The following is a 26,607-nucleotide window of genomic DNA, read 5'->3' as shown; positions in this document are numbered from 1 at the left end:
TCCCGGTCCTCGCCTTCCTCCCCGTCCTCTCCGTCCTCCTGGTCCTCCCCGTCCTCTCCGTTCTCCCTGTCCTTCTCCCCATCCTCCCGGTTCTCGCCGTCCTCCCGGTTCTCGCTGTCCTCCCCGTCCTCCCGGCCCCTCCCCGTCCTCGGCCCCTCCCTGCCCTCGCCGTCCTCCCCGCCCTCCCCGTCCTCCCCGCCCTCCCCGTCCTCCCCGTGCTCCCCATCCTCCTCCCCGCCCCGGCCGCCCAGGACACGTTCCCACGGTTGCCGTGGCCCGGCGCGACTCGCGCAGTCTCGCGAGGATTCCCAAGTGCGCGTGAGCGCGCCCAGCGGTTGCCGGGAGACGGCGCAGGCCGAGCTGCCCTGTTGTCTGAGGGTCGCGGCGCGGCCTGTCCGCCGGCGCCATGGTGAGCTGCGGCGGGAGTCGGGGCCGGGGCCGCGCCCGGGAGTCCCGCAGAGGGAGGCGAGGGCCCGGGCTGGCACCGGGCGGCCTGTGCACGCTGCAGGCGGCGGCCGCGGTCCTTGGCGCCCGGTACTCACAGGGCCTTCGTGGAGCCCGCCGCCTGCAGCGCCTGGCCCGCACGGTGCCCGGCCCGGAGCAGGCTCCGCCGCTTGGTCCCGGGTCCTGCCTCCCGGGGCTCCACGGAGGCTTTCCGGTCTCGGGGTCTGCGAGGCAGGGCCACGCCTTCCCTGGGACCGGCCAGCGGAGCGCCATGCGGCGACTTGGCTCTCCTCGTGTCTCATCTGTACCACAGTGGGGCCGCCCGTTGGCTCGGTGTCTGGTAGATGCAGCCCGCTGGGCACTGCCTTCTGCAGAGCCCTGGACGGTGATGCCAAGGGAAGGGCTTCAGGGGAGACCCCGAGGATGAAGGGCTGCAGGGTCTTCGTCCACAGCCTTTAGGAAACCCCGAGCAACGGCCCTTCTTGGATTAGAGGGATTGGAAGGAGAGCCACAGAACGTTAGTATCCGGACATTAGTTAGTAGGTCTTCGAAAAAACAACTGGAAAAAAACCCACACCCAAATAAGTACTTCGGTTTATCGGTAGCTGTGGGAATGTGGGCGATTTTCCTTTTCTCGGCATTTTGTAAAATTTCCATGTAAGCTTTGTAGTGAGAATGTTCCCGGGAGGAGTAGGCACAAACACGTGGCCGGAGAGGTGGGAACGAGGGAAGCAAAGCTGGGCAATGAAGGGCCGAGCAGCCTCTCAGCTGTGGGTTGAGGCTTCTCTCAGCCTGTGGGTTGAGAGGCGGCGTGACACCTGGTTCAGGCTGCTGGCCCGCTTGCAGAACCCTGTAGTCTGGGTGCGGACTCTGAAGGAGGAGCCAGGACTGATGCGATTGCTCTCAGTGGCTCTTGGTTGGGCTGTTTCTCGCTGCTGTTGTGAACAGCTTCCTGCTGGTCTTTCCGTAACAGTCACTGTGCAATATAGCCAACATGGTTACCTCAGTGTGGTATTGCAAGTCTTCCTTTGTGAACCTGAGTCGATGTTTGCTCCAGTACCAGAGTCTGGAGTGAATGGGTTTAGGATGGGCTCTTTTTAGGAGAGAATGTTCACTTTTGAAAAGGGTGATTTCTCGTTTGTGCCTTGCTAAATGTACCAGGAGGGTGTTTGTGGTTAAGGGTCAGAAGACCTAGGCCAGGTGGACGTGTTGCAGAGGAGTACTGCCGGGGGCACGACCGTGTCAGAAGAGGGGGAAGATGTGCACAGGGGCTGGCTTCTCGAGCACTCGCGGGGCAGAGCAGAGCCGGTCTAGAAGAGAAAGCCACTGGACAGGGCCCTGGCACTTCATCGCCTTTCAACCAAGCCTGACACTGTCTTCTCTTCTGCAAACAAAGGCTCCCAAAAAGAGAGGGAAGAAAGGCAAAGGCAAAGGCACCCCGATTGTGGATGGGCTCGCCCCAGAGGACATGAGCAAGGAGCAGGTGAGCATCCGGCTGTCACCTCCTCCCAGGGTCGGGGGGTCCCGTTCAAAGGCACCTTCATGAACCTCTCCCTGCCCCATCCCACTTGGCCAGCTCCCATAGTCTGCCACTGCTATGTCCGTAATTTCTGTCAGCTTCAAAGCTTTCAAAACCAGTGATACATAAAGCCACATTAAAAAACTTTCTATTAGATTGGGAAAGGAATGGTTTTCTGATATAAAAGCTGTTTTTAGACGTGGGCATTTGTCTCCTGTTGAGTAGCTGGGTTTACACCCAGCTCTGGATCTTGTTCATTCCCACCATGGGAAGCAGTGGTGATGGCCCAAGTAATTGAGCTCTTGCCCCTGACATGTGACACCAGATGGATTTTCCAGTTCCCAGGTTTGGCCTGGGCCTGTCCAGGGCGTGGGAGCATTTGGGGAAAGGGGTCGGTAGATAGGAAACAGTCTATCTACCATTTTCTGCTGCACTTGGATTCTGGGTGGGGAGCTGCTCTCACGGGGACCCAGGCCCTTGCCCCGTTAGAACTCCTCTCTGCTGCTCCTCCTTGTATGGTGTAGCCTGGCGTTGCTCATCTAAGAATGCATATATGTATAGATTCTTCTGAGGAATAAGATTTTGTGGGAAAAGCTGACAGTAAGTGACTTGGAGTTGTTCCTGAGAGATCACTAAATCTAAAGTGGATTGAGATCCCAAGAAAGCTAGAAGACTGTCCTAGTTTTTCTTTTTAACCTATTTGCAGTTTTGCAATCAGCTCTGGACCAAGCCCTCCTTTATATTAGGCGTCTACTGGTTTTCTTTTTTATTTAGTGTTTGATCTATGACAGTCAATATGTTTTCATTTAATGTTATCTTGTGGACATGTTTACATGCTTATTGCCTGTGTACTTTTTGGACCATGTCATGTTGCTTCTAGTTGACAAACAAATTTTCCAGCAGTTTTACTGCTTGGTTCATTTTCTGCTTTGTCTATATATTTTCATTATTTTGATAGCAATGAGACTAAATACCTTTGAGCTTCTGAGCTCGTATATGTGACATGTTTCCTTAGTATGAATTCCCAGGCTTTAATGGATGGAAAACCATCATTGTTTTATGATTTTTTGGTCCAACTCAAGAGAAGTTGGCCAGTCACTGGGTGTGTCCTATTCCTGGAGCTCCCCTAACCTCAGGGTTTAACTCCTTACTTTGAGCTTCTGTTTATTCTGTTTATTCTGTTTATCCTGCTACTACTATCCTCCTTACCTTTATCTGTCCACGTGCCTCTTGCTGGGTGTGCGACCCTGCTAGATGCCTCACCTGACCCAGCTGTGCCTGGCAGGTGGAGGAACACATCAGCCGCATCCGGGAGGAGCTGGACCGGGAGCGAGAGGAGCGCAACTACTTCCAGCTGGAGCGAGACAAGATCCACACCTTCTGGGAGATCACACGGAGGCAGCTGGAGGAGAAGAAGGCTGAGCTGCGGAACAAAGACAGGGAGATGGAGGAGGCTGAGGAGAGACATCAGGTGGAGATCAAGGTGAGAGGGACCAACCTGCCTGTGCCACCAGGTGACCACACAGAGGAGGTTTGTGGTGGGCTGGGACATCTCTGCTTGTGTTCTGTGTGTGTGTGGTGCCTTTCGCCCTGATAAGCTGAAGGTGCTATATATACGTAAGTAAGGCTGAAGGAATGAAACATCATCCATCTAGTGTCAGGCCAGGCTTGAGATTCTGAGTGAACGTTGCCTCTGTGGCGCACAAGGGTCATGGGCTCTGAAGCCTGCTGACCTGTTGGCAGCCTGTTGTAGAAGCACCTGCCCAGCTCCTCTTGTGTGCCTCCTGCGTGCAGGTGGGTGCTGATGAGCAGCCGGGTCTCCTTGTGCCACATAGGTGTACAAGCAGAAGGTGAAGCATCTGCTGTACGAGCACCAGAACAACCTGACTGAGATGAAGGCCGAGGGCACCGTGGTCATGAAGCTGGCCCAGAAGGAGCACCGCACACAGGAGGGCGCACTGCGCAAGGACATGCGGGCACTGAAGGTGGAGCTCAGAGAGCAGGAGCTGGCCAGTGAGGTGGCGGTGAAGAATCTGCGGCTGGTAGGTGTTGGACTGCCTGGTAGTCATGGGCTGGGAGCCTGGTGCTGCCTGAACTCCGATTGTTTAACCAGTGAGAGTTCTGATTTTTGGTCAAAACTCTGCATTTTTGCAATGCATTGACAGGGTTTTGTTTGTATTATTTAAAATGCATAAGTCAAGTTTGTTTTGAGACCTGGAGCATAATTCTGCCTCAGAGCTGAACAAGAAATAACTTGAGGTTCTTTCGTCATGCTGCTGACACCTGATGTCCTGATGCCTTTGCTAGGAGAGGTCATCACCGATGTGCGCAGGGAACCACAGGCCAACCAGTAAAACTTGCACTATGTCAACTGCTGGGCAGCTCTAGTGGTGTGTGAACCCATGCAAGCTGCGTTTATGAGCATCTAGTTTACTTTGTTAAAAATAATTTGTACTGGTGCCAGTTTAATCCTCTGCCTTTTAGTACTGGCATCCCATATGGTTGCCAGTTTGCATCTCAGCTGCTTCATTTCCTATCCAGCTCTCTGCTTATGGGCTGGGAAAGCAGTGGAGGACGGCCCACATTCTTTGACTCCTGCACCCATGTGGGAGATCTGAAAGAAGAACCTAGTTTCTGGGTTTTAATTGGCTTGAGACTGGCCATTGTGGCCATTTGGGCAGTGAACCAGCAGATGGAAGATTGTTCTCTCTCTCCTTCTCTCTGTAAGTCCACCTTTCAAATAAAAATAAATCTTAAAAAAATAATTCCTATTTACATATTATTTTATTTGAAAGACAGGCAGGACCTGGTGTGATGGCTCAATGGCTGAATCCTTGCGTTGGAAGCACTAAGATCCCATATGGGCACTGTTTCTAATCCCAGCTGCTCCATTTCCCATCCAGCTTTCTGCTTATGGTCTGGGAAAGCAGTCAAGGACAGCCCAAAGCCCTGGGACTCTGCACACGTGTGGGAGACCCAGAAGTTCTAGGCACCTGACTTTGATCAGCTCAGCTCTAGCTGTTGTAGCCATTTGGAGAGCGAACCAGCAGATGGAGAATCTTTGTCTTTCTGTAAATCTGATCTGCGTTTCCAGTAAAAAATAAAATGATATGTGCATTTATATAAAGGAAACACAGAGTTTTCTGTCTGCTAGTTTGTTCTCAGGGCTGGGCTAGGCTGAAATTGGGACCCCAAAACTCATTCCAGGCCTCCCTGCATTAGCAGCTGAACTGGAAGCCAGAGAGTTGGGATTCAGACCAGGCGCTGTAGTATTGCATGTGGGTTTTTCATGTGGCATATTAACCACTGTGCTGAATGTCTGCTCTCTGGTAAAGATTATTTATTCATTTTAATAGAAAAGTCAGATTTACAAACAGACGGAGAAACAGAGAGAGAGATCTTTCATCTGTTGCTTCGTTCCCTAAGTGACTGCAATGGAGTTGAGCTGATCCAAAGCCAGGAGCCTCCTCCAGATCTCTCACATGGGTGCAGGGTCCCAAGGCTTTGGGCAGTCCTTGACTGCTTTCCCAGGCCACAAGCAGGGAATTGGACGGGAAGTGGAGCAGCTGGGACATGAGCTGGTACCTGTATGCAAGACAAGGACTTTAGCCATTAGGCTAGTGCACCGGGGTCCTTGTTTGTGAGAGGCACAGTGACCTTGTATCTGCTGGTTCACTTTGCACATAGCTACAGTGGCTGACCGTGGGAATCCAGCTTCATCCAGGTCTCCCCTGTGGGTGGCAGGAGCTCAAGAGCTTGGGCTGTCTTCCTCTATCCCAGGCACATTAGCAGAGAGCTTGATCAGAAGTGGAGCAGCCAGAAGAGTGAAGCCTGAGCTCCAACTTATACCCTCTGTCTAACCCTAGGGTTAGGGCAGACTCAGTCCTTAACTCCTTTTTACCTACCACTCCTGTTTTGTTCCCTCCTTACATAAAAATTTTCCACTTTAAAAAAATGTAGCCGGAAATCAAACTGGCACTTTTGTCAGGATGTCAGTGTTAGAAGTGGCAGTTTAGCCCATACTGCCACGGTGCTGCCTCCCTAGTCTACGTCTGAGTCTGTGGTTGATCTTTTCTGAGGGTTGCTGGAAGTTTCTAGGTAGAGACTGAGATGCATTTATGGAGTGCATGTTAGATGAGAACTGTGGTTTGTCCTGTGCCAAAATACCTAATCAAGGAGTTAGAAAGCACAGATACAATGCATACGATAGTGTGTATGGTGAGCGTGTCACAGACGTGTGTGTGTGTGGTGGAGCTGAGATGGTGTGCACGGTGAGTGTGTCACAGACTTGTGTGTGTGGTGGAGCTGAGATAGTGTGTATGGTGAGTGTGTCACAGACTTGTGTGTGGTGGAGCTGAGATGGTGTGCATGGTGAGCGTGTCACAGACTTGTGTGTGTATGTGGTGGAGCTGAGATAGTGTGCACGGTGTGTCACAGACTTGTGTGTGTGTGGTGGAGCTGAGATGGTGTGCATGGTGAGCGTGTCACAGACTTGTGTGTGTATGTGGTGGAGCTGAGATAGTGTATACAGTGAGTGTGTCACAGACTTGTGTGTGTGTGGTGGAGCTGAGATAATGTGTATGGTGAGTGTGTCACAGATGTGTGTGTGTGTGGTGGAGCTGAGATGGTGTGCATGGTGAGTGTGTCACAGATGTGTGTGTGTGTGGTGGAGCTGAGATGGTGTGCATGGTGAGTGTGTCACAGACTTGTGTGTGTGGTGGAGCTGAGATGGTGTGTATGATGAGTGTGTCACAGACGTGTGTGTGTGGTGGAGCTGAGATGGTGTGCATGGTGAGCGTGTCACAGACTTGTGTGTGTGTGGTGGAGCTGAGATGGTGTGCACGGTGAGCGTGTCACAGACTTGTGTGTCTGGTGGAGCTGAAGAGGTGAGCATTGTTGAAGAGTAAAGTGGTGCAGGTGTGGGAACTGGGAGTCAAGGGAGGTTGTTGTTCTAGGCTCTGGGAATGGCTAGTTGAGTAGGCAGCATTTGTGCCAGGGCAGAAGAAAGCAGGTGGCAAGGCTAGCACATAACAGCTCAGGAAAGAGGTAAGCCTGCGAGAAGGTCCAGGTGAAGAATAGGGGTGAACGAGGCCTCAGCGTGTGAGCTTTTAAAGCCTCAGTGAGCTGGCTCCACGCAAGCCCAGGAGCCTTTTGAGAATGAGGGCAGAGGAAAGGTACATTAACTTCAGATTGTAAAGGCTGGGATTTAGCATTTCCTTTTTAATTTTTTTCAAGATTTATTTATTTATTGGAAAGTTAGATATATAGAGAAGGGGAGAGACAGGCTGCTTTCCCCATGGAGGGGACTCGGCATTGTTGGCTCACGTCAGTTGCTTTCTTTCTGAATTAGCGACTATAGCCTATTGGTTTCTCTGGGCATCTTTGTGTTCGTGGCACATTGTATGGCTACTGTAGCTTTGTGTTAATTAATTTTTTGTTTTATTATATATTTTTAAAGATTTATTTATTTTTATTGGAAAGGCAGATATACAGAGAGAAGGTAAGACAGAGAGAGGAAAATCTTCTGTCTCATGATTCACTCCTCAAGTGTCCACAATGGCTGGAGTTGAGCCGATCCGAAACCAGGAGCCAGGAGCTTCCGGGTCTCCCACACAGGTGCAGGGTCCCAAGGCTTTGGGCCGTCCTCAACTGTATTCCCAGGCTGCAGGCAGGGAGCTGGATGGGACGCAGATTGGCCGGGGTTACAACTGGCGCCCATGTGGGATCCGCGCGCGTTCATGGCAAGGACTTTAACCAACAAAAAAAGGACTGTTTTCTTATAGAAGAACAAAAGGAAATGTGTGTCATGTCAGAGTGCCTGGACTTGTCCTGCCTCTTGCTGTTGACCCCACCTTTTTGCTGATGTTGACCCCTGGGAGGCAGTAGCGATGGTTCGAGTAGCTGGGTCCCTGGTATCCACCTGAGAGACCACTGGCTCGTGACATTGATTTAGTGTAGCCCAGCTGGTATAGAGCCAGCAGACAAACTGTCTCTTTGCCTCAAATACAACAGAAAACAAACAAAAATATGGAAGTTACGGAAATGTTATTCTGGGCTTGTTTTGTAAGCTCAAAAGGAAGGGAAACCCACTGGCAGCACAGGGTTTATTGAGGTGGCTTGAAAAAAAACTTTGTTTATTTTAGTTGAAAATCAGAATTACAGAGAGGGGATGGGGATAGAGTGACCCTTTTCTTAGTTTATTTTATTTTATTTTTGATGATGTTTACATAGTTGAGATGGATGAATGCCCATGTGGACCACTGATTAGGGTGGGGAGGTTCGAGGAATAGGAGAAAATGGATGAGACCATTATTTCCAATTTTCTTTTTCTTCTTATATCTGGGAGATGGGGATCAGAAGGAGAGAGATGGGGTATAGCCCCGTGGTTTTAGTTTTGAGTCCTATGGTTCAGTTGCGGGGTCCTGCAAAGAGACCTCATCTAAGGTGACCCCATACTTGAATCCTGTGTGTGCCAGCCAGTGTGGCTCCCAGCTGAGTCTGTTACCCACAATATCCTACACACACTGTTGTTTGCAGTTGCTGGGTCAGTTCTATCTCCAGCCTCATCTCTTGCACAAACCAATGGATGCTGCAGCCTAGTCTAACCCGGCCCACCACACACTCGGCTCTCATGAGCAGCAGTGAGAACTGCAGCCCAGTTACAGCAGCCCCCAATAACCTCACCAGGCCCACCTCTAGCCCTGGTTCCTGTGCATGATGGTATGTGTAGCAGATTGGTTTGGTCTGTCCTGCATTCCATTTGGCTTTTGTATACACCAGTGGGTGCTGCAGCCTTGCTCAGCCCAGCCCTGGTTCTCATGCTCAGTAGCAAGAGCTGTGGCTTGTCAGAAGGGTACCCACAGTTTCCCTAATAGGCCCACTCCAAACCCTGGATCTTGCACTTTCCGGGTAGATCTGCAGTCTTAGTTTGACAAGATGCCCCTAGTCCCAGCACTTGCTAGCTGTTGCTGCAGCAAAGCCCGACCAGCCTGCGCTTACTCTGGCTCCTGCATGCACCAGTGGGTATAGTCACTTAGCTCAGCCTGGCTGCCCCTAAAACAGCTCACATGCAGGCCAGTGGGTGTTATAGCCCTGCCTAGCCTGGTCTGCCCCCAGTCCTGGTTTCCATGCTCACCATCTGGAGTCTTATGTGTACTAGTGGGAACTGCAGCCCAGTCTGGCTCGCTTCAACTCAGTGTTTGCCAGCAGATGCTGTAGCCTGGCCAGGCCCAGCTTGCCCCCAGTTCTATTTCATGCTTGTGAGTGCTACAGCCTAGCCCAGTCTGGAATGCCCCAGACCTGGCCCTAATGTGAATTGGCCCAACCCAGCCTGGAGAGAGAGCTCTCTTCTGCTGAGTCACTCCCGAAATGGCTGCTATACCCAGAGCTGGGCTGTTCTGAAGCCAGGAGCCAGGAGGTTCTTCCAGGTATCCCAAGCGGGTGTAGGAGCTGAAGGCCTTGGGCTGTCTTCCACTGCTTTCAGGCCCTTTGTAGTAAGGTGGATCCAGAGTGGAGCAGTCAGATATATGATGCTGGTGCACGAGTTAGAGGGTTCGTCTGTGCTGTGCTGGCCCCAGGGGTGGAGTAGGAGCAGTGTGAAGGACAGACTTTTTTTTCTATGTCTTGCTAATAACTGATCTTCACCTCTGCAGAAACACACTGAGGAGATTACCAAGATGAGGAACGACTTTGAGAGGCAAGTTCGAGGTCAGTTCTTGCATTCCCATTGTGCAGCCTGCCATTAGGATGTAATTGGCCCCCAGAGCTTGCTCACTTTGGTACATAAAGTAGACCCAAACAGCCCAGGAATACAGATATGGCTTGGAAGTGTCTGAAGCCAGTGGATACTGAGCGTCTCAGCAGAACTGATTTATGCGCACATTTGGGCAGTTGTGCTTACCACCCAGGTTATCAGCAGACAGTTGTCATTCAGTCTTGAGGGCACCATCTGAAATTCATCTCCTGCAAGGGCTGCTGTCCTGGCAGGAACAATGGCCTTGCCCAACTACCTATTCCATACCTATGCTTGTTCTATTTCTTTCTGTTGATGCTACAACCCAGCTCATTCTATACTCAGCCTGGCTCTCATGAGCACCAGCAGGTGCTGTAATCTAGCCCAGTCTGGAGCACTCCAGACCCAGTCCATACCCATGCCAAGGGATACTACAGTCATGTCCAGCCTAGAATACCACCCGCATTCTGGCTCTTGCACTCACCAGTGGGAACCACAACCTAACTAGGGCGTTCCCTTGGCACCCTAGCCAGGCCTGTTCCCAGCTACAGATTTTGCATGTGCCAGTGGTTGCTCTGACCAAGCTTGGCATAGCCCATGCCCCTGTCTTGGTCTTTGCCATATGGTGCTGCAGCCTGACCCGTCCCAGCCCACCCATCTTCAGCCTAACCCTGCCCAATCTGCTCCCATCCCTGGATCATGCAGACCGGTAGGTGTGCATGACCCACACTCCAGCCTGGATCTTGCAGTTGCTAGCAAGCTAAGATTAACTTAGTGCTGCCTTCAGGGACCAGTCCCCCCTATAGAACCAAACCACACACTTGCTGATAGGTGGAGCTACCTTGCCCAACGTCACCAACACCCAGGCTTGAATCACATGCTCACCAGCAGGAGCTGTGGCCTACAGCTGAGTTTCCCAAGTTCTTCCATCAGGCCCACTCCCAGACTCAGATCTCACATGTGATGGTGGGTACTAGGCCCTTATCTGGCATAGTCTGTCCCCTCTGCTGGCCTTTGTATGAGCCTGTGTGTGTTATAGCCCAGCCTGCCCCACACCATATTCTTGGTTGCACCTGTGGGTGCTGTAGCCTGGACCTGCCTAGCCTGTTGCCAAACTTGGTACCCGTGAGTGTCAGAGAGTTCCATGGGCATGCCTAGCTCAGCCTGTCACCAGCCCCAACTCCTAAGCAAATCAACGGAAGTTGCAGTTCCACAGGGTTGGCCCACATTGCCCCCAGACTTGGTTCTCTTGCGTGCTGGTTAGTGTCATGCCCCAGGCTAACATTACCCATTCCCTGTTCTGACTCTCACTGTGGTATGAGCTATCCCTGCCAGGTAGGCCCCCAGTCCTTGCTTTAGTGTGCACCGGTGGGTGGTGGGCTATAATCTATGCTAACTAGCCTAGCTTTGATCTCCCAAATGGTGTAGTTCACCTGTCTGACCCATGAAAGTCCTGCTGCTTCTACCCTCCCATCTGCTCAATCTCAGCCCCTTCACTTACCTGCAAGTACAATGACTTTGTACTTGGATTTCCCTCTCCCACACATCTCCTTACCCCTTCCCTGATCAATCCATGGACCATGCACATGGGGAGATCCCCAGGCTCTCTCTGCCTGCCTGGACGGCAAACCCCAGGTCTTCCCACAGCCCTGTTGACACCCCCTCGCCTCCATGAGCATGGGGTCAGGCCCCTGTCTTCCTCTTCTGAGCTGCTGTGTGTTACTGGCTTTCAGAAATCGAGTCCAAGTATGATAAGAAGATGAAGATGCTGCGGGATGAGCTCGACCTGAGGAGAAAGACTGAGATCCACGAGGTGGAGGAGAGGAAGAACAGCCAAATTAATACGCTGATGCAGCGCCACGAAGAGGCCTTCACTGACATCAAGAACTATTACAATGACATCACCCTGAACAACCTGGCCCTCATCAACTCCCTGAAGGTGCTGGGGAGACACAGTCTGCCTGTCTAAAGACCCCAACCCCAGACCCAGTACCCCTTTACAAGAAGCTGAGAGTCTCCTCTGCTGTCCTTAGTGTGAGTCCACAGCCTGTATATTCTAACTTACCTCCAACCCTAACTGAAAGCAGTCAGAGTGTCTCCCTGACGGGTGTGGAGGTAAGAAGTGACAGAGTGTGCTGTGGGATGAGAGGGATCAGGCACCTGCAGCAGCATGAGGTGCACTGCGCTGGGCTGGATGGCGTGTTGGTACTCGGGTAGTTGGCTGTGCAGGGTTTATACAGCAAGCCAGCCTCCCAAAGTATCATCGGTCAGTTTTCATGGAAGCTGCATTCCTAAGAAAATTCAGTGAGTGAGCACAATGCACAAATACTGGGCATGTACTTTAGACAGGCCTGAGTGTCCAGCATGCAGAGCTGGCCAGACATGTCTGTGAGAGCGACAGTATTTGGTCCTCATTCTGCAGGGCACAGCCCCTCCTGCACTTGTACTTATGTCAACAGGAGCAAATGGAGGACATGCGGAAGAAGGAAGAGCATCTGGAGAGGGAGATGGCAGAGGTGTCTGTGCAGAACAAGCGTCTGGCAGACCCTCTGCAAAAGGCTCGGGATGAGATGCGTGAGATGCAGAAGCAGCTTGGGAACTATGAGAGGGACAAGCAGATCCTGGTGGTATGTGTCCTGCCCACGTCATCTCCTTCCGGTGTCAAAGATACCTGAGTGGGCTTTGCCCTGGAGGCAGGAAGAAGGGCTGGGAAGCTGAAATCTCTGCTTGGTTAATGTGCTGGGTGTCATATTGTATTGACTGGCCATAGTGGAACTTGGCTGCTTGCCTCTGATCCATCAGGCCTTGCTATCCTCTCATGAACCTATATTTGAAAAATGCTTGAATATTTCTAGTGTACATTCCCTGTTTTCTCTGCAGTGCACAAAAGCACGTTTGAAAGTTACTGAGAAAGAGTTGAAAGACCTGCAGTGGGAACATGAAGTGCTGGAGCAGCGGTTCCTGAAGGTGAGCACATTGCTGTAGTTGTCATTCAGCCAGGGCTAAACTCCTGCCAACCAGCAGGGTTTTCCTGGTGGCCTTGGGCCAAGAACAGCTCTGGTTTGATAACTTTCTAAAGTTTCTGGGATACAAAGCTGGACTTCATAATAGGTGGCTTACTGTGAACACTAGAGAAAAAAGTTGGGCTGTTTAATAATGTTGACCATTGAGCCGAGGAACACGTTCTCTGGTACAGTCTTGGGTAAGAGGCAGTGTGCAAACCTCTCGCACATGCTTCACTTTGTGTGTGTTGTAGACAGTGCTGTGTGTGTCCTCCTGCACACACACTACTTCCTTTGTGTTCTAGCACTACTCACTGTTGAATCATGCTATAACTGTTACTTGAATTTTATTTATTTATTTATTTATTTATATCTTAGGAGGTTTATTCCAGTGGGGCAGGAACAGGGTGGAGGTGGTGGAGAGAAAAAGAGGAAGGGGAGAGAGGGAAGGGAGGCCAGAAGGAGAAGAGAGAGCGTTACTTGAATTTTAATCCCAGAGTTTATGCAGGTTGCTGATATCAAACAGCCACATATACCTGCTGTAAAATTCAGTAGTCAAAATCTTTCTTTCTCATATTTTCATGTTTTCCCATGTTTTGAGATTTATTATATGAAGTCAGTGACAGAATGAAGGTTTTGGAAAGAGGTCTTATTTCTGCTGGCTTACTTTCCAAACGACTGGAATGGCTTGTGCTTGGCAGGTTCAGTCTTGCAGCCTGGAATTCTCCTGTATGCATAGTAGAGGCCCAAGTATCTGGGCCATATTGCACTAGTTTTCCAAGCACATTATCCTGGAACCTAATTGGAATCGGAGTCCCAGTGACTTACTGGGCCCCCTACGATACCAACTTGCCCTGCTGTGCCACTCTTTTGTACACATTGCATGAATCTCTATACAGCTGATTTCCCTGAAGAAGTGCCTCTGATTCCAGAACCTTTTTTTTTTTTTAAGATTATTTGTTTTTATTGGAAAGGCAGATCTACAGAGAGAAAGATCTTCCATCCACTGGTTCATACCCCAAATGGTTGCAATGGCTAGAGCTGAGCCAATTAGCAGCCAGGAGCCAGGACTTCTCTGGGTCTCCTGTGGGGGTGCCGGGTCCCAAGGCTTTGGGCTATCCTTTATTACTTTCCCAGGCCACAAGCAGGGAGCTGGATGGGGAGTGGAGTGGAGTAGCCAGGACATGAACCAGTACCCAAGCTGCTGCCCTAGGCTCAGGGTCGAGTCTTTTGTTGTTGCTAGCAGTGCTGTCACAATGAGAGTTCCCAGTGTACCCCTGTGTAACTGAGGCTTTTGTTGATTCTAAGTAAGAATCTGGATTGTAGGATCTGTGGTGAAAAAATGTGGTAGAGAACATTTGGAGGGTTTTTTTTTTAAGTTTTCAAATTTTACATTTTATTTTGATAAATTTATTTTATTTTTGGTTATGCTTACATAGCTGAGAAGGATGTATAACCATGTGAACCATTGCTTACAGTGGGGAGGATTGATAGGTGGGGGAAAGTGGATGAGACAATTTTTTTGCTTTCAGTATATTTTTCCTTCCTGTTCTGGTGGACAGGAAGGGAGAGAAGGGGAGAGGGCTGCTCCCAGCAGCCTAAATGCATCATTACCTGGGGTGGGGTACAGCCACTTGATGTCATCCCAGGGTCCCCGATGTAGAGCATGTTCCAAAGGTACTGCTCGAGTGGTTTTGATAATCCTGAAATGCTGTTGCTCTCACTTATCCAAGGTTGAGGAAATCCTTCCAAGAAGCACTGGCTGACACAGTCCACCCTAGAGTCTCCATTCACCCAGATGCTTGCTGTCAACGTTCGGCTGGGAGAGTTGTTCAATTTATTCTGCTCTCCTTGGTACTAGCCGTCCTCTGCAGGCCTCGATGAACTGGCTGTCATGTCCCCCATGTATATCTGGACATGCCATTTACTTTACCGTCGTCATCAACCAAGGAGGTCCATTCTGATACGTGAACTTCATGGTCAGCCCACAGATCCTGCGATTTCCGCTATGGTTGTAGTTTTGAATCCAGTGGTTCAGTTGAGGGTCTCTGCAAAGAAACCTTGTCTGAGATGACCCTGCACCCGAGTCCTGTGTGTGCTAGGACAGTATGGGATACGGCTCAGTCTGTCACCAATATCAGTGTACTGCACACATACACACACACACACACACACACACACACACACACACACTGGTGGACACACACACACACACACAGGTGGACACACACACACACACACACACACACACACTGGTGGACACACACACACACACACACACACACACTGGTGGACACACACACACACACACACACACACACACTGGTGGACACACACACACACAGGTGGACACACACACACACACACACACACACACTGGTGGACACACACACACACACACACACACACACACACACACACTGGTGGACACACACAAACACACACACAGGTGGACACACACACACACACACACACACACACACACTGGTGGTTGCAGTTGCCTGATCAGTTCTGGCCTCAGCCCCATCTCATATGTAAACCAATGGCTGCTGCACACCACACACTGTGCCCTCATGTACACTAGTGGGAATTGTAGTCCAGCTGCAGCAACCCCCAGTAATCTCCACCTGGCCTGCTCCCAGCCCTGGTTCCTGTACATGCCGGTATAAAAATAACTAAGTGCTGACTGGGCTTTGCCACAGCATCAGCTGGCAAGTGCTGGGACTAAGGGCAAATCCTGTCAAGCAAGATTGCAGAACCGTCTGAAGAATGCAAGGCCTGGGACTGGAGTGGGCCCTGGGCTCCAACCCTCCACTGGTGAACAGGAGAACAAGGGCTGGGTGTGGACCTAAGGATAGGTGTTACCCACTGGCATGAGTGTGGGCTGGATAGTGGGGTCAGTTGGGTTGAGCTAGGCTTCAGCACACATTGACATGTGTGAGAGCTGAATGTGGTATGGGACATACACCAGACCAGTCTGCTGCACATACTGGCAATTATAGGAACCAGGGCTGGGACTGGGCCCAGTGGGAGCTACTGGGGGGTTGGTGCAGTTCCTGCTGGTGTATGTGTGGGCTGAATGTGTGTAGTGGGCAGGGTTGTGCTGGGCTGTAGCACCCATCAGTTTATGTTAGAGACGGGGCTGGAGACAGAACCAACACAGCAATTGCAGCTGCCAGTATGTACGTGGGCTGATGTGGGTGACGGACTGGGCCCGACCCCATACTGACAAGAATATGTAAGTCAGGTCTGGAGTCACATCAGGTGAGGTTTCTTTGGGGATTCCCCAACTGCTGGACTCACAAGTCCAACCATAGGGAGAATCACAGGATCTGTGGTCAGACTATGGCTTGTGTGTCTCCTCAGTGGCTTAGCTGGAGCAGTGGATGAATACGCAGATGTGCAGAGAGGCTATGGCAGTCCACTGGGGCCTGCAGAGGATATACAGGTACTACAGTAGAGGAAGGAGGGCAGAACAAATGCTTCCTCAGGGAAGCACTGACGGCAAATATCTGGGTGAATAGAGACTCTGAGGTGGACTGTGTCAGCCAATGGACCTTGGAAGGATTTCCTCAGCCTTGGAGCAACGAAATTAACAGCATTGGGAGGCCGTTTCCCATCTGCAGGTACTGAGGCGGTTGGGAGGCTGTGTGTGGCTTTCCCCTATCTTCCCGCTTCCCCCAGACACAGAAAGTAAAAAAAGAAAATTTGGAAACAAATTTCACACACTTTCCCCTAAATCTCGACCCTTCCCACCCTGCTCAACTATGTAAACATCATAAACAGAATTTATATAAATAAAAATTATTTACTTACTTGGAAGGGTTACAGATAGATAGAGGCAAAGCAGAGAGAGAGAGAGACAGCAAGCTTCTGCGTGCTGGTTTACTCCCCAGTGGTGGCAGGGACCAGGGCTGAGCCACTGAAGCCAGGAGCCTGGATCTCCATCTGGTTCTCCCACGTGGGTGATGGACCCAGATATGTGGTCCTCGTCTGCTGCTTCCCCAGGTGCTTTAGCAGGAAACTGGATCAGAAGGAAACAGCTGTGACTGAAGTTGGCATTCATACGAGCTGCTGGTGTCCCAGGCGGCAGCTCAACTTGCTGAGCCACAATGCCAGCCGCTGGAGGTTGGTTCTGAGACTCTCACCAGGAGTGGCTGAGGAGCCTGTTCTTTGCACCTTCCTTGGCTGCTCCCACATTGCTGCTGTTATTGTGGGTAACAGTTAATCTAACATGCATTTCTGAGGTTGTCTGATAAATATTATTTTATGTGTAGATTCTGCAAAGAATCATACCAAAGGGCCTGGTGCAGTAGCCTAGTGGCTAAAGTCTCCTTGCCCTGCATGCCCTGGGATCTCATATGGGCACCGGTTCTAATCCTGGCAGCACTGCTTCCCATCCAGCCACTTGCTTGTGGCCTGAGAAAGCAGTCGAGGACACCCAAAGCCTTGGGACCCTGCACCCACATGGGAGAAGGCCCCAGGCTCCTGGCTTCGGATCAGCACAGCTCCTACTGTTGTGGCGCTTGGGGAGTGAATCATCGGACAGATCTTCCTCTCTGTCTCTCCTCCTCTCTGTATATCTGACTTTCCAATAATAATAAATAAATCTTTTAAAAAATTATGTAATTCTGTGCATGGAGCAGAGGGGTATAGGTGGTATGAGGGTGCCCCCATGAAAAAAGGTGGGAAGGGACTTGCCACCCAGTGACACGTCTCCGGGTAAGGGGCCTCATTGCCTCCCCTCCTTCTCTGCAGGTACAACAAGAGCGAGATGAGCTCTACCACAAGTTCACTGCAGCCATCCAAGAGGTGCAGCAGAAGACGGGCTTCAAGAACCTGGTGCTGGAGCGCAAGCTGCAGGCCCTGAATGCCGCCGTGGAGAAGAGGGAGGTGCAGTTCAACGAGGTGCTGGCAGCCTCCAACCTGGACCCTGCAACCCTGACACTCGTGTCCCGCAAACTTGAGGTAGGCCCCGAGTAGGCTTCTGAGGAGGGCCAGGGTGGCCAGTGGTGGCTTGCATGAGAGGTGGCATTTTTCCTTCCTGTTTTCTGCCGGGGGGGCCAAGACCTCTCAGCTTGCTGGGTGGGGGGTGGTCTCTGGGAGGTCTGAAACAGGCAGAGGGGAGCAGCTGGTGTGTATACCTCCCTTTTGATGCATCCATTTTGTTCTGCCATCCTTCACGGTACCTTATCACCTCAGCCTCTCCCGCTCCAGTTCATGTCCGGTTCTTGTCGTTCAAGTACCACGCTAGAGCAGGCTGGGCATGGGCGAGTTGCCCTCGAAATCTGCGTGGCCTGGGCTCTTCAGTTCTCTCATGGCGGGTCCAGGCAGGACTAGGAGCAGCTGCATTGCTGAGCTCTCAGCACAGCGGTGAGGCCCCTGTGTTGCCAGTGGAAGGAGAAAATCAGTGACAGCATGCTGGCCAGTTTGCCAGGGGTGCTGACTGTAACTGGGCCAGCTCCTGCCTCTGCTGGTCATTGTGCTGACCATTGGTGAGTGACAGGTCATCCAGAGAAGTGACCAGGACTCAGGGGCACAGTCCCTCAGGCAGGGCTGGTGGGGAGGGTAGAGGAGCTTCTTGTGGGCTGTGGTCGGTTGGCAGCAGTGTTGGTTCTGGGGCCAGGTCAGTCCGTGAACTCAACTCTGACACCCACGGTGCCACTTAGGTGCCGACCCCCAGTGGCCTCACTGTATGGGGTTTTGTTCCCAAGGGGACTGGACTCCCTGAAAAGCTGGATGATGTGTCCACATTGTTCCAAGAATTTATGAAGTGCCTGACTGATACTGAATGACCAGACTTGCACGGATTGTCCATTTCTGAGCTTCTGCTTTAGTGGTCAGCATGCTTTCTTTGTGGAGGCACAAAGCACGAGTGCACTCCTGCCCTCCTGTTTGCTCCTGACACATCAGTGTGGGTGTGTAGGGGAAACAGGTGAGCATCAAGCTTTGCCTGCCTCTCTCCTCAGGATGTTCTGGAATCGAAGAACAGCACCATCAAGGACCTGCAGTATGAGCTGGCTCGGGTCTGCAAGGTATGGACAGGTCCTCTGGCCACCTCTCAGGGCCATCTTGAGGACCCTACCTGTTGCTGGTCTACACTGTGTCTGAGGAGGTGCAGAGAATGGCCTGGGAGCACACGTGTTACATGCCTGGTTCCTGCCCTGGGGTGTGCCCTCGTATCTCCCCATCCCTTCTCCCCACTGACACAACCGTGGTGCTGCTCTGGCCTCTCACCTCTGTCTCGCAGATGGTTGCCTGCTGTCCTGCCAGCGTGGGCAGTCACAGGTCTAAGCTCTTCACACCCTCAGGAAACCCATTGGATCTCTGTCCACTTTCTGTGCAGAAATCCCCTCCACAGAGTAGAGGGTGAGGGTCAGAGCCCCTGCCAGTAACCCTGGCCCTGCTCTCATCTGTCCCATTGTACCTGAGTTCCCCTGCTGTCCTCAGCCAGGGAGACTAGCTGGCTGTTCTGCCTGCACTTGAGACTGACCAAGAGCAGCGGCCCTGTGAGTGTGACTAAGGGCTCCAAGTCCTGTTTCTCTTGTTTGGGGCTGCACCCAACATGTCTGTGTTGCTGGTATTTTAGGAACCTCAAGATGGATTTGAAGCTCAGTTCATCTGGGCTTCTCTGCTCTCCCCAACTTCCTCCCACCATCCACAACTTTCCCCTGGATGCTGGGTGTGCCACCTCCTGGCATGTGCAGGTTTTTTGGGGGGATATTCATGGCTCTTACCTGATTCCCAGGAGATCTGAGTAGTGTGAGGTCTGGGGCTCCACCCTATGTTCTCTTGGAAGATCTGTCCTTGTTGACCCTTTGGAAGTCAGGTTCTAAGACCTGGCCTTCTTTTCTGTGCAAAGCAGTAGATGGCCAACTCATCTGTGTGTTTACTCAGGCTCCTTATCCATCACACGTGTCATGTCTTTGAGCCAGCCAATGAAACTTGCCTTTTTTTTTTCCCTTTTAACCAAGATACATTTTCCTTTGGGGAAGCAGAGACTCCTGGCATGGCTGCTGGGAAGGCATCGTGTATGCCAGCCAGCTCCACCTTGCCATCACCAAAGCCTCCTTTCTTGGGCTGGGTTGGGGGTGGTATCCCTTTCCAGGCAGCCCCTTGCCCTTGTGTGAAGATAGTATGGGTCCTAGGGAGGGAGGGAGGGCGTGCTGAGTCCCCCAAGAGCAGGCTGCAAATGCTGTTCCACAAAGGTAGGGAGTGGAGGATAAGTCTCTGGGCCAAGGCCAATGGGCCTGCAGAGTCAGCACTGCCTGCATGTCTCCCTGCCATGTGGGAAACGGGATTGAGGTGTCATCTCCCCGTGAGGGTTACCCAGCTTGATGCACGTGGCTCAGCATCAGGTCTGGCTAGGGTAACACAGGTCAGTGTCCTTGCTCTTTTCAACCTGTGATGCCAGTTGCATCCCTACCCTCCCTGGTTCCCCTGGGAGCTGAACGTGGGAGTGGACCAGAGTGTTTGGGGCACTCCCTCTATTTCCTGATGCTGTTGTGTCCCCACAGGCTCACAACGACTTGCTGCGCACATACGAGGCCAAACTGCTGGCCTTTGGGATCCCCCTGGACAGCGTGGGCTTCAAGCCCCTGGAGACAGCTGTGATTGGACAGACGTTGGGCCAAGGCCCTGCAGGACTCGTGGGCTCGCCGACCTAGCTGCCTTGCCCAAGGCCCTCCATCGCTCTCTTTTCTACTGTGTGCCGGCCTGCACATGATCGTCCCAGTCCTAATCTCCACTGTGAAGCTAGCTTCGGTCTGGGTTTTCAGCAGCCGATGAAGATTTTCCACATGGCCTTGTCTTCTTGCCTGGCTCTGCATAGCTTCAGCCCGCCACGTCCCAGTTGTTCTTCCCTGGTGCCCACGGTCTCCACTCCACTTCTGCCTCCACCCACACTCAGCAGTGCTTGGAGGGCCCTTCATTCACCTGTGCACTGGCTGAGGCCAACGTAGCACTACCCCCTGCATTACTTCTGACACAATGATTGGGGTGGCTTTGTAGATGGCAACATGGAATTTATTGACACCCAAGGGAAACTTGAGGGGGACAGAGTCTCCCCCAGCAAGCAGGTGATCCCAGTCCCCCACGATGGTCACTGGCCCTCTGTGGAAGTTGGTTGGGTCAGACCACCTCCCTGTGCCATACTCAGCTCTAGCTCCCTCGGTAGGTGGTGTAGGACCATGGGCTCAACAGCAGAGGCACGTGGAACTTTTGGGTCTCATTTGTGATGGTGAAGACAACCTGAGAGAGGCAAAGAAGACACCAGAAGATGGTAAGGGGCCAGAGTTTGACAGCTGCCTACCCTAGTCCTCTTAGGCAGAGGATGGGGTGAAGCTTCCCTGGGCAAGTGCTACTTGGAGGGGGCCTGCAGTGGTCAGGGCCTCTGATTCCACTGGCATGTCCAGAACTGGAAATGCCTGGTGCTCTGATGGCAGCTCCTGTAATAAAGGAGTTAGTAAGGTTAGGCCTTGTGAGAGTCTGGATGAAAGAGGGTGAGTCACCCTCAGCCTAGACTCCCGCAAACCTGACCTAGGGGCAGCTCAGGAACAAGCACAGCAGGCTAACGACGCCTCAGGTCCCTGAGCACCTTTGTTTCTGGGCGCCCATGGGAGGTGAGCTCACCACCCTGGGAGAAGTGGGAAGTAGCTGCTCATGGCATGAATTGAGGTGCAGCCAGCAGGGTCTGGGCTCCAGTTCTACAACCTGCCATGGCCGTCACCTCCACATATGGGTAGAAGCTCTCCTGCCCCCTCTTCTTCCAGTAGTCCTCAGTGTCAAACGACAGCTTGTAGGTGCCTGCCTTCATCTGGCCTGGCTTCAGGAGGCCAGGGCAGCGGCCATCTGGATCTGTGTAGCTGGAGAGAGGACAGGGTGGTAGAGCTGTGGTAAGTGGCCACCCCCTAGACATGCAGCCCCAGAGGCCTCAGTACAACCTGACCAGACCTGGTGAGCAGAAGACTGGAATGGTTTCCAGGGTCTGTGGCTTTGGAGCAGTCAAGAGATGCTACAGTAATGTCCACTAAGAAATCAAAATACAGAGTTGGCACCATGATGTAGTAGGTCAATCTGCTGTCTGTGGTGCCGGCATCCAACGCGGGCACCAGTTTGTGTCCCAGCTGCTCCATTTCTGACCCATGTCTGGGCTAATAGCCTGGGAAATAAGTGGAAGATGGCCTAAGGCCTTGGGCCCCTGCACCCATGAGAGACCCAGAAGAAGCTCCTGGCTTCAGACTAGTCCAGCCTCAGCCATTTCGGCCTTCTGGGGAGTGAACCAGTGAACAGCCTGGATTTCTCTCTGTGTTTTCTTCTATATATTTTAAAGAATAAACCTTAAAAAAGAGAAATCACAATATAGAGAAGCACAGTGGCAGTTGATCTCCTGTGGTTTATGACAGGAGCACCACATTATTCTGTATGCTTGACCTGTGTTTAAATTTTTCTCTATGCATGTTTAATTACAAACAACTTAAAAAACAGATGATACTATTCATACTTTTCTATAACTCATGACATTCTGGATTGAACATTAACCTCCCCCCGCCCCCGCAAGTCCCACTTGCAACACAGGACAGAGTGTCCATAGCGAGTGAGCAAGTTGTGTGACCTCTGCAGAGCCTCAGGTTGTTCCAAACAGCTGCTGTTTTCATTGTACTTTTAGATGAGTTATTTGGAAGGCAGAGCAAGAGAGAGATCTTCCACCGGTTCACTCCCCAAATGGCTGTAATAACCAGGGCCTGGGAACTCTACCTTTGTCTTCAGGATGGGTGGACCATCCACCACAGCCCTCCTGGGTGCATTAGCAGGAACCTGGTTTGGAAGCAAGTAGCTGGGACTGAAATTGCACCCTGACACAGGAGCCAAGCATAGCAATGGCAGCTTCACTTGCTGGGCCACAACTCTGGCCTCTTTAAAGTTGTGTTTCCACTGTGGTTAGAGCGTGGTGGCTGGTCCACATTTGCCCCAGTGGGTAGGACATTGCTTTGGGATGGCTGTGTCCCATATGAAAGTGCCTGGGCTCGAATCCGGGTTGTCCTCAGTCCAGCTGCATACCCTGGACGTGAGGGCTCATTCACATGGTTGGAGACCTGCATTTGAATTCCCATCCTGCTAATGCAGACATCTAGGGGAGTAAACAGATGGGAGGTGTCACTGTTGTTCTTTCAAATCTCCATCAAGATGAAGGGTTTGGGGAACTCGCTTGTGGGGCCACAATCCACCCAGCCTAGACTATGTAACATGTGGCTGTGTAACATGGTAGAGCCTGGGCCCAGAGTGCCAGATGGATCTGGCTGGAATCCCAGTCTCCACCTCCTTTGTGCTGCTGCCCGCAGGGTGCATGGGGAAGAAACAGCAGAAATTAAGTGCTCAGCCTGCTGCCTGGCAGTTACCTGTCATGACATGAGGCCTTTCTGATTTCCACTCAGGCCTCAAGCAGCCTAGCCCGCTTGGGTTGTTGGGCATGACACTCGGGTACAGAGCCCCGTCTTAGTCCTGCAAGCTCGTGGGGCTGTGAGGCTGCAGGGTGAATGAAACACCTGCCAGCCAGCCACTGTCATTGTCCTGGGGCTTTCAAATGAGGAAACAGAGCCCTGCAGCCCTCAGTGCCCACCCTCCTCAGCTGGCTGGGAACCAGTGAGGCCCTGTGCTGTCGGCTCAGGCAAGCTGAAACTCCAGCTAGCCCAAGACCTGCCTACCTTTTCCTCAGCTCCATCCACTGCTCGCCCAGATCCTCCAGCCGGGACAAACGGAGGCAGAGGCCCCGAGCAGGAAGGCCCGAGGTGGTGTCCAGCACATGTGTGGTCAGTGGACTGCTCATTGGCTACATGCCACTGCGCTGTGGCACAAGAGAGCCAGGAGTGAACTTGTGGCCGCACAGCTACATTCCTGTGTCCACACAAACTTCCAGGCTAGTCGCCAAAGCACTGAGGGTCCAGGTGTGTGTGAGCCCCCTAACCTCAGGGTGTGGAGGGTTCCGTGGCGTGTGTGTGTGAGCCCCCTAACCTCAGGGTATATGGAGGGTCCAGGTGCGTGTGTGTCCCCTTAGCTCAGGACACTGAGCGTCCAGGTGTATGTGCCCCCTAACCTCAGGGTGCTGTGGGTCCAGGTGTGTATGTGTGTGTATGCCCCCTAACCTCAGGTGTAGAGGGTTCCGTGGCGTGTGTGTGTGTGTGTGTGCCCCCTAACCTCAGGGTGCTGTAGGTCCAGGTGTGTATGTGTGTGTGCCCCCTAACCTCAGGGTGTAGAGGGTTCCGTGGCGTGTGTGTGTGTGCCCCCTAACCTCAGGGTCCTGAGAGTCTAGGGGTGTGTGTGTGTGTGCCCCCTAACCTCAGGGTGTAGAGGGTTCCGTGGCGTGTGTGTGTGTGTGTGTGTGCCCCCTAACCTCAGGGTGCTGTAGGTCCAGGTGTGTATGTGTGTGTGCCCCCTAACCTCAGGGTGTAGAGGGTTCCGTGGCGTGTGTGTGTGTGCCCCCTAACCTCAGGGTCCTGAGAGTCTAGGGGTGTGTGTGTGTGTGCCCCCTAACCTCAGGGTCCTGAGAGTCTAGGGGGGTGTGTGTGTGTCCCCATGCTGAGGGTCTAGAAATATATGTGTGTGTTTGCCCATCTCTCCATCTGTCCTCTTACCTCAGGGTGGTCCAAGTGTCGCTGGAGGGTCAGCAGCCGGGAAGCAGGCCCAGAGCTCATGCCCTGTCCAGCAACTCTTTTCCTGGGTCTGAGCAATGTCCACCTGTTAGAAAGACAGGCACAGATCAGAGGTCACCTTGCCTGCTCAGTCACAACAGGGTCAGTAAGGGGGCTCAGATGGGCCAGCCTATAGCCTGGTGCTCAAGGCCAACCTCTGTGACCAGTAATGGGGAGAGCCACCCCATCGGCCCGTCCTGCACCCCCTTAGCTGCGCAGATGTCCCTCTGAGTCTTGTCAGCAGGGCTTCTGAACTCACAGACCTGTTGGGGCCACCAAGCCTCAACTTGCGGCAGCTGAGTCACGTGGACTGTGGGCAGGAGTGGCTCCAGTGGGTTGAGAGGCCCACATGGGAGCACACCTGGATTTTCTCATCTGTGAATCTGTGAAATGGGAGTGACTGAGGTCCTTCAGAGGACAAGCTGAAGCTGTCTGCACTGCATACCGGGTAGGAGGTCCCTGCTTTGCAGCCCGAGAGAGCCACGTGTCTGGGTGCTGACCCATGGTATTGAATTGTGTAACATTTAGAACAAACTCTGGATATATTATGTAATATACAAATGAAAATGGGAGCTGGAGACATCTGGACTGTGGTGGTAGTCACCAGCTTTTTTACCTTGATATAAGGGAACATTCCCAATTATTCTGTCAGCATGGGTAGTTTGTAGGTGAACGAACAGGCTCTTCAAGACCTGGGAGATAACCTTGTTCAAAGGTTGGAATGTTCTGCGTAGAACAACTTTGGAGGAAGTTAGGAAGATCATGGCTCTGATATCACTTAGGGCCAATCCCAGGTGCTGTAACCCCAAATATAGGGCTTCCACACTTGAGCTGGCTTTCCCGGGCACCTCCCAGGACCCTTTCCCTAGCACAGTGTGTGCAGAGGGAGCCAGACCACCCTGACAAGGAGGGCTGTGAGAGCCAGCTCTCTGAGCTAAGGTGTGTGAAGTGGCTTGTGGCTGGAGCAGGAAGGGCCTCCCCACCCCCTTTCTTACATCCTGGACACCCCTCTTGCCGTTGCTGTAAAACTGGCAAACTGCTTTATGGGGAGGCAGTTTGTTTAGGGAACCACACCTTCCCACTGTTTCCTTGTTGCTAATAAACCAAGCTTTGTGGGAGCAACTCATAGCTTCCCCTTGAGGTGGAGTCTTTGTAGCACCCCCAATGGAAACTTTGTGTTCATTAACAGCACTGTGTGCAGTGCACATTTTGAACAGCTACACAGGGTACTTTTCGTTTCCCACAACCAAGTGGAACTCAGGCTGGACACTGACCCCAGGGTGGGGTGTGTTGTGAAAGGACTTACAGCCTGAGGCTCTGGTCCCCTCCTGAGTCCAATGGCAGGCAGTCTGTGTGAGTGAAGGCCCAAAACAGGATCCTTGTTCCTGACCAGGGGTTGCTTTAAGGAGCAACAAGATAGAAATCATACTCCTTCGTGTGGCTCACATGGTTGGCTGTCCTCCCAGGCCAGTCCCTGAAGTGGCAATACTGAGAACCAATGTGATCAAGATCCTGAAATAAGACATGGGCCCAGGAAATGGAATCTGGGGACTTGTGGAAGGACAGCCAAGCCAAGAGGAAAATTCTACAGTACAAATGACCTGATTTTGTCAACAAAGACAAGACAGTAATGGAGGAAGAGGCCTCAGGATGTATTTGCCAAGTGCAATGTGTACTCCTTTTTGTTTTAAAGATGTCTGTATTTAACTGAAAGAGTTGGAAAGGGGAGACAGATCTTCCACATTCTGGTTTACTCCCCGAGACACCCGTTAATTGGCAGGGCTGTGCCAGGCAAGAGCCAGGAACCAGGACACCTGAGCGACCCTCTGCTGTTTTTCCTGGATCTGATACGGAGCAGCTGGGACACCAACTTGTGCCACAGTGCATCTGTTTTGAAGTAGGTTTCTTTAGACTTGATTGTGACATTTGTTTGAAATAATTGGAGGAGGGCCCAGTGCATGGCTCAATTGGCTGATTCTACCCCTACAAGTGCTAGAATCCCATATGGGTGCTGGTTTGTGACCCGGCTGCTGCATTTCCCATTCAGCTCCCTACTTATGGCCTGGGAAAGCAGTAGAGAATGACTCAAGTGCTTGGGCCCCTGCACCTGCTTGGGAGACCTGGAAGAAGCTCTTGGTTCCTGGCTTTGGATGGGCTCAGCTGCAGTCATTGAGGTCATTTGAGGTGAAAACCAGTGGATGGAGGAGCTTTCTGTCTCTCCTC

At 52.1% G+C, this 26,607-nt stretch overlaps 2 protein-coding genes across 2 annotated transcripts; one reads left to right on the top strand and one right to left on the bottom strand.

Annotated features, from left to right (window-relative positions):
- The first annotated feature begins 384 nt into the window (after nucleotides 1-384).
- GAS8 (growth arrest specific 8) lies at nucleotides 385-20,498 on the top strand. Its single transcript, XM_040982015.1, has 11 exons — nucleotides 385-409; nucleotides 1,841-1,927; nucleotides 3,249-3,446; nucleotides 3,799-4,005; nucleotides 9,616-9,670; nucleotides 11,429-11,634; nucleotides 12,155-12,322; nucleotides 12,576-12,662; nucleotides 17,456-17,665; nucleotides 18,667-18,732; nucleotides 20,215-20,498. Exons 1-11 carry the CDS (start codon nucleotides 407-409, stop codon nucleotides 20,362-20,364), a joined length of 1,437 nt encoding a protein of 478 aa, XP_040837949.1. The 5' UTR covers nucleotides 385-406; the 3' UTR covers nucleotides 20,365-20,498.
- Nucleotides 20,499-20,708: 210 nt separating this feature from the next.
- On the bottom strand, nucleotides 20,709-23,564 carry LOC121157682 (5-hydroxyisourate hydrolase-like). Its single transcript, XM_040982016.1, has 3 exons — nucleotides 23,401-23,564; nucleotides 21,426-21,561; nucleotides 20,709-20,947 (listed from the first exon to the last, which is right to left on the bottom strand). Exons 1-3 carry the CDS (start codon nucleotides 23,520-23,522, stop codon nucleotides 20,858-20,860), a joined length of 348 nt encoding a protein of 115 aa, XP_040837950.1. The 5' UTR covers nucleotides 23,523-23,564; the 3' UTR covers nucleotides 20,709-20,857.
- Nucleotides 23,565-26,607: the final 3,043 nt, after the last annotated feature.

Source organism: Ochotona curzoniae, unplaced genomic scaffold (assembly GCF_017591425.1).
Source record: "Ochotona curzoniae isolate NIBS_2020 unplaced genomic scaffold, NIBS_Ocur_1.0 contig_3622, whole genome shotgun sequence".
Lineage (NCBI taxonomy): Eukaryota > Metazoa > Chordata > Mammalia > Lagomorpha > Ochotonidae > Ochotona > Ochotona curzoniae.
The sequence above is the reverse complement of the archived record's forward strand: the minus strand, read 5'-3'. Positions and strand labels throughout refer to the sequence as shown.

Bases quoted from the DNA above. Each gene is read 5' to 3' on its own strand.
- LOC121157682 (XM_040982016.1), bottom strand. From the start codon at position 23,522: ATGAGCAGTCCACTGACCACACATGTGCTGGACACCACCTCGGGCCTT. The intron at 21,562-23,400 runs GTAGGCAGGTCT...TCCTCTCTCCAG, and splicing joins TGGATGGAGCTGAGGAAAAG to CTACACAGATCCAGATGGCC. The intron at 20,948-21,425 runs GTGACGGCCATG...TGCCTCTCTCAG, and splicing joins GCTTCTACCCATATGTGGAG to GTTGTCTTCACCATCACAAA.
- GAS8 (XM_040982015.1), top strand. The intron at 1,928-3,248 runs GTGAGCATCCGG...TGTGCCTGGCAG, and splicing joins AGGACATGAGCAAGGAGCAG to GTGGAGGAACACATCAGCCG. The intron at 18,733-20,214 runs GTATGGACAGGT...GTGTCCCCACAG, and splicing joins AGCTGGCTCGGGTCTGCAAG to GCTCACAACGACTTGCTGCG.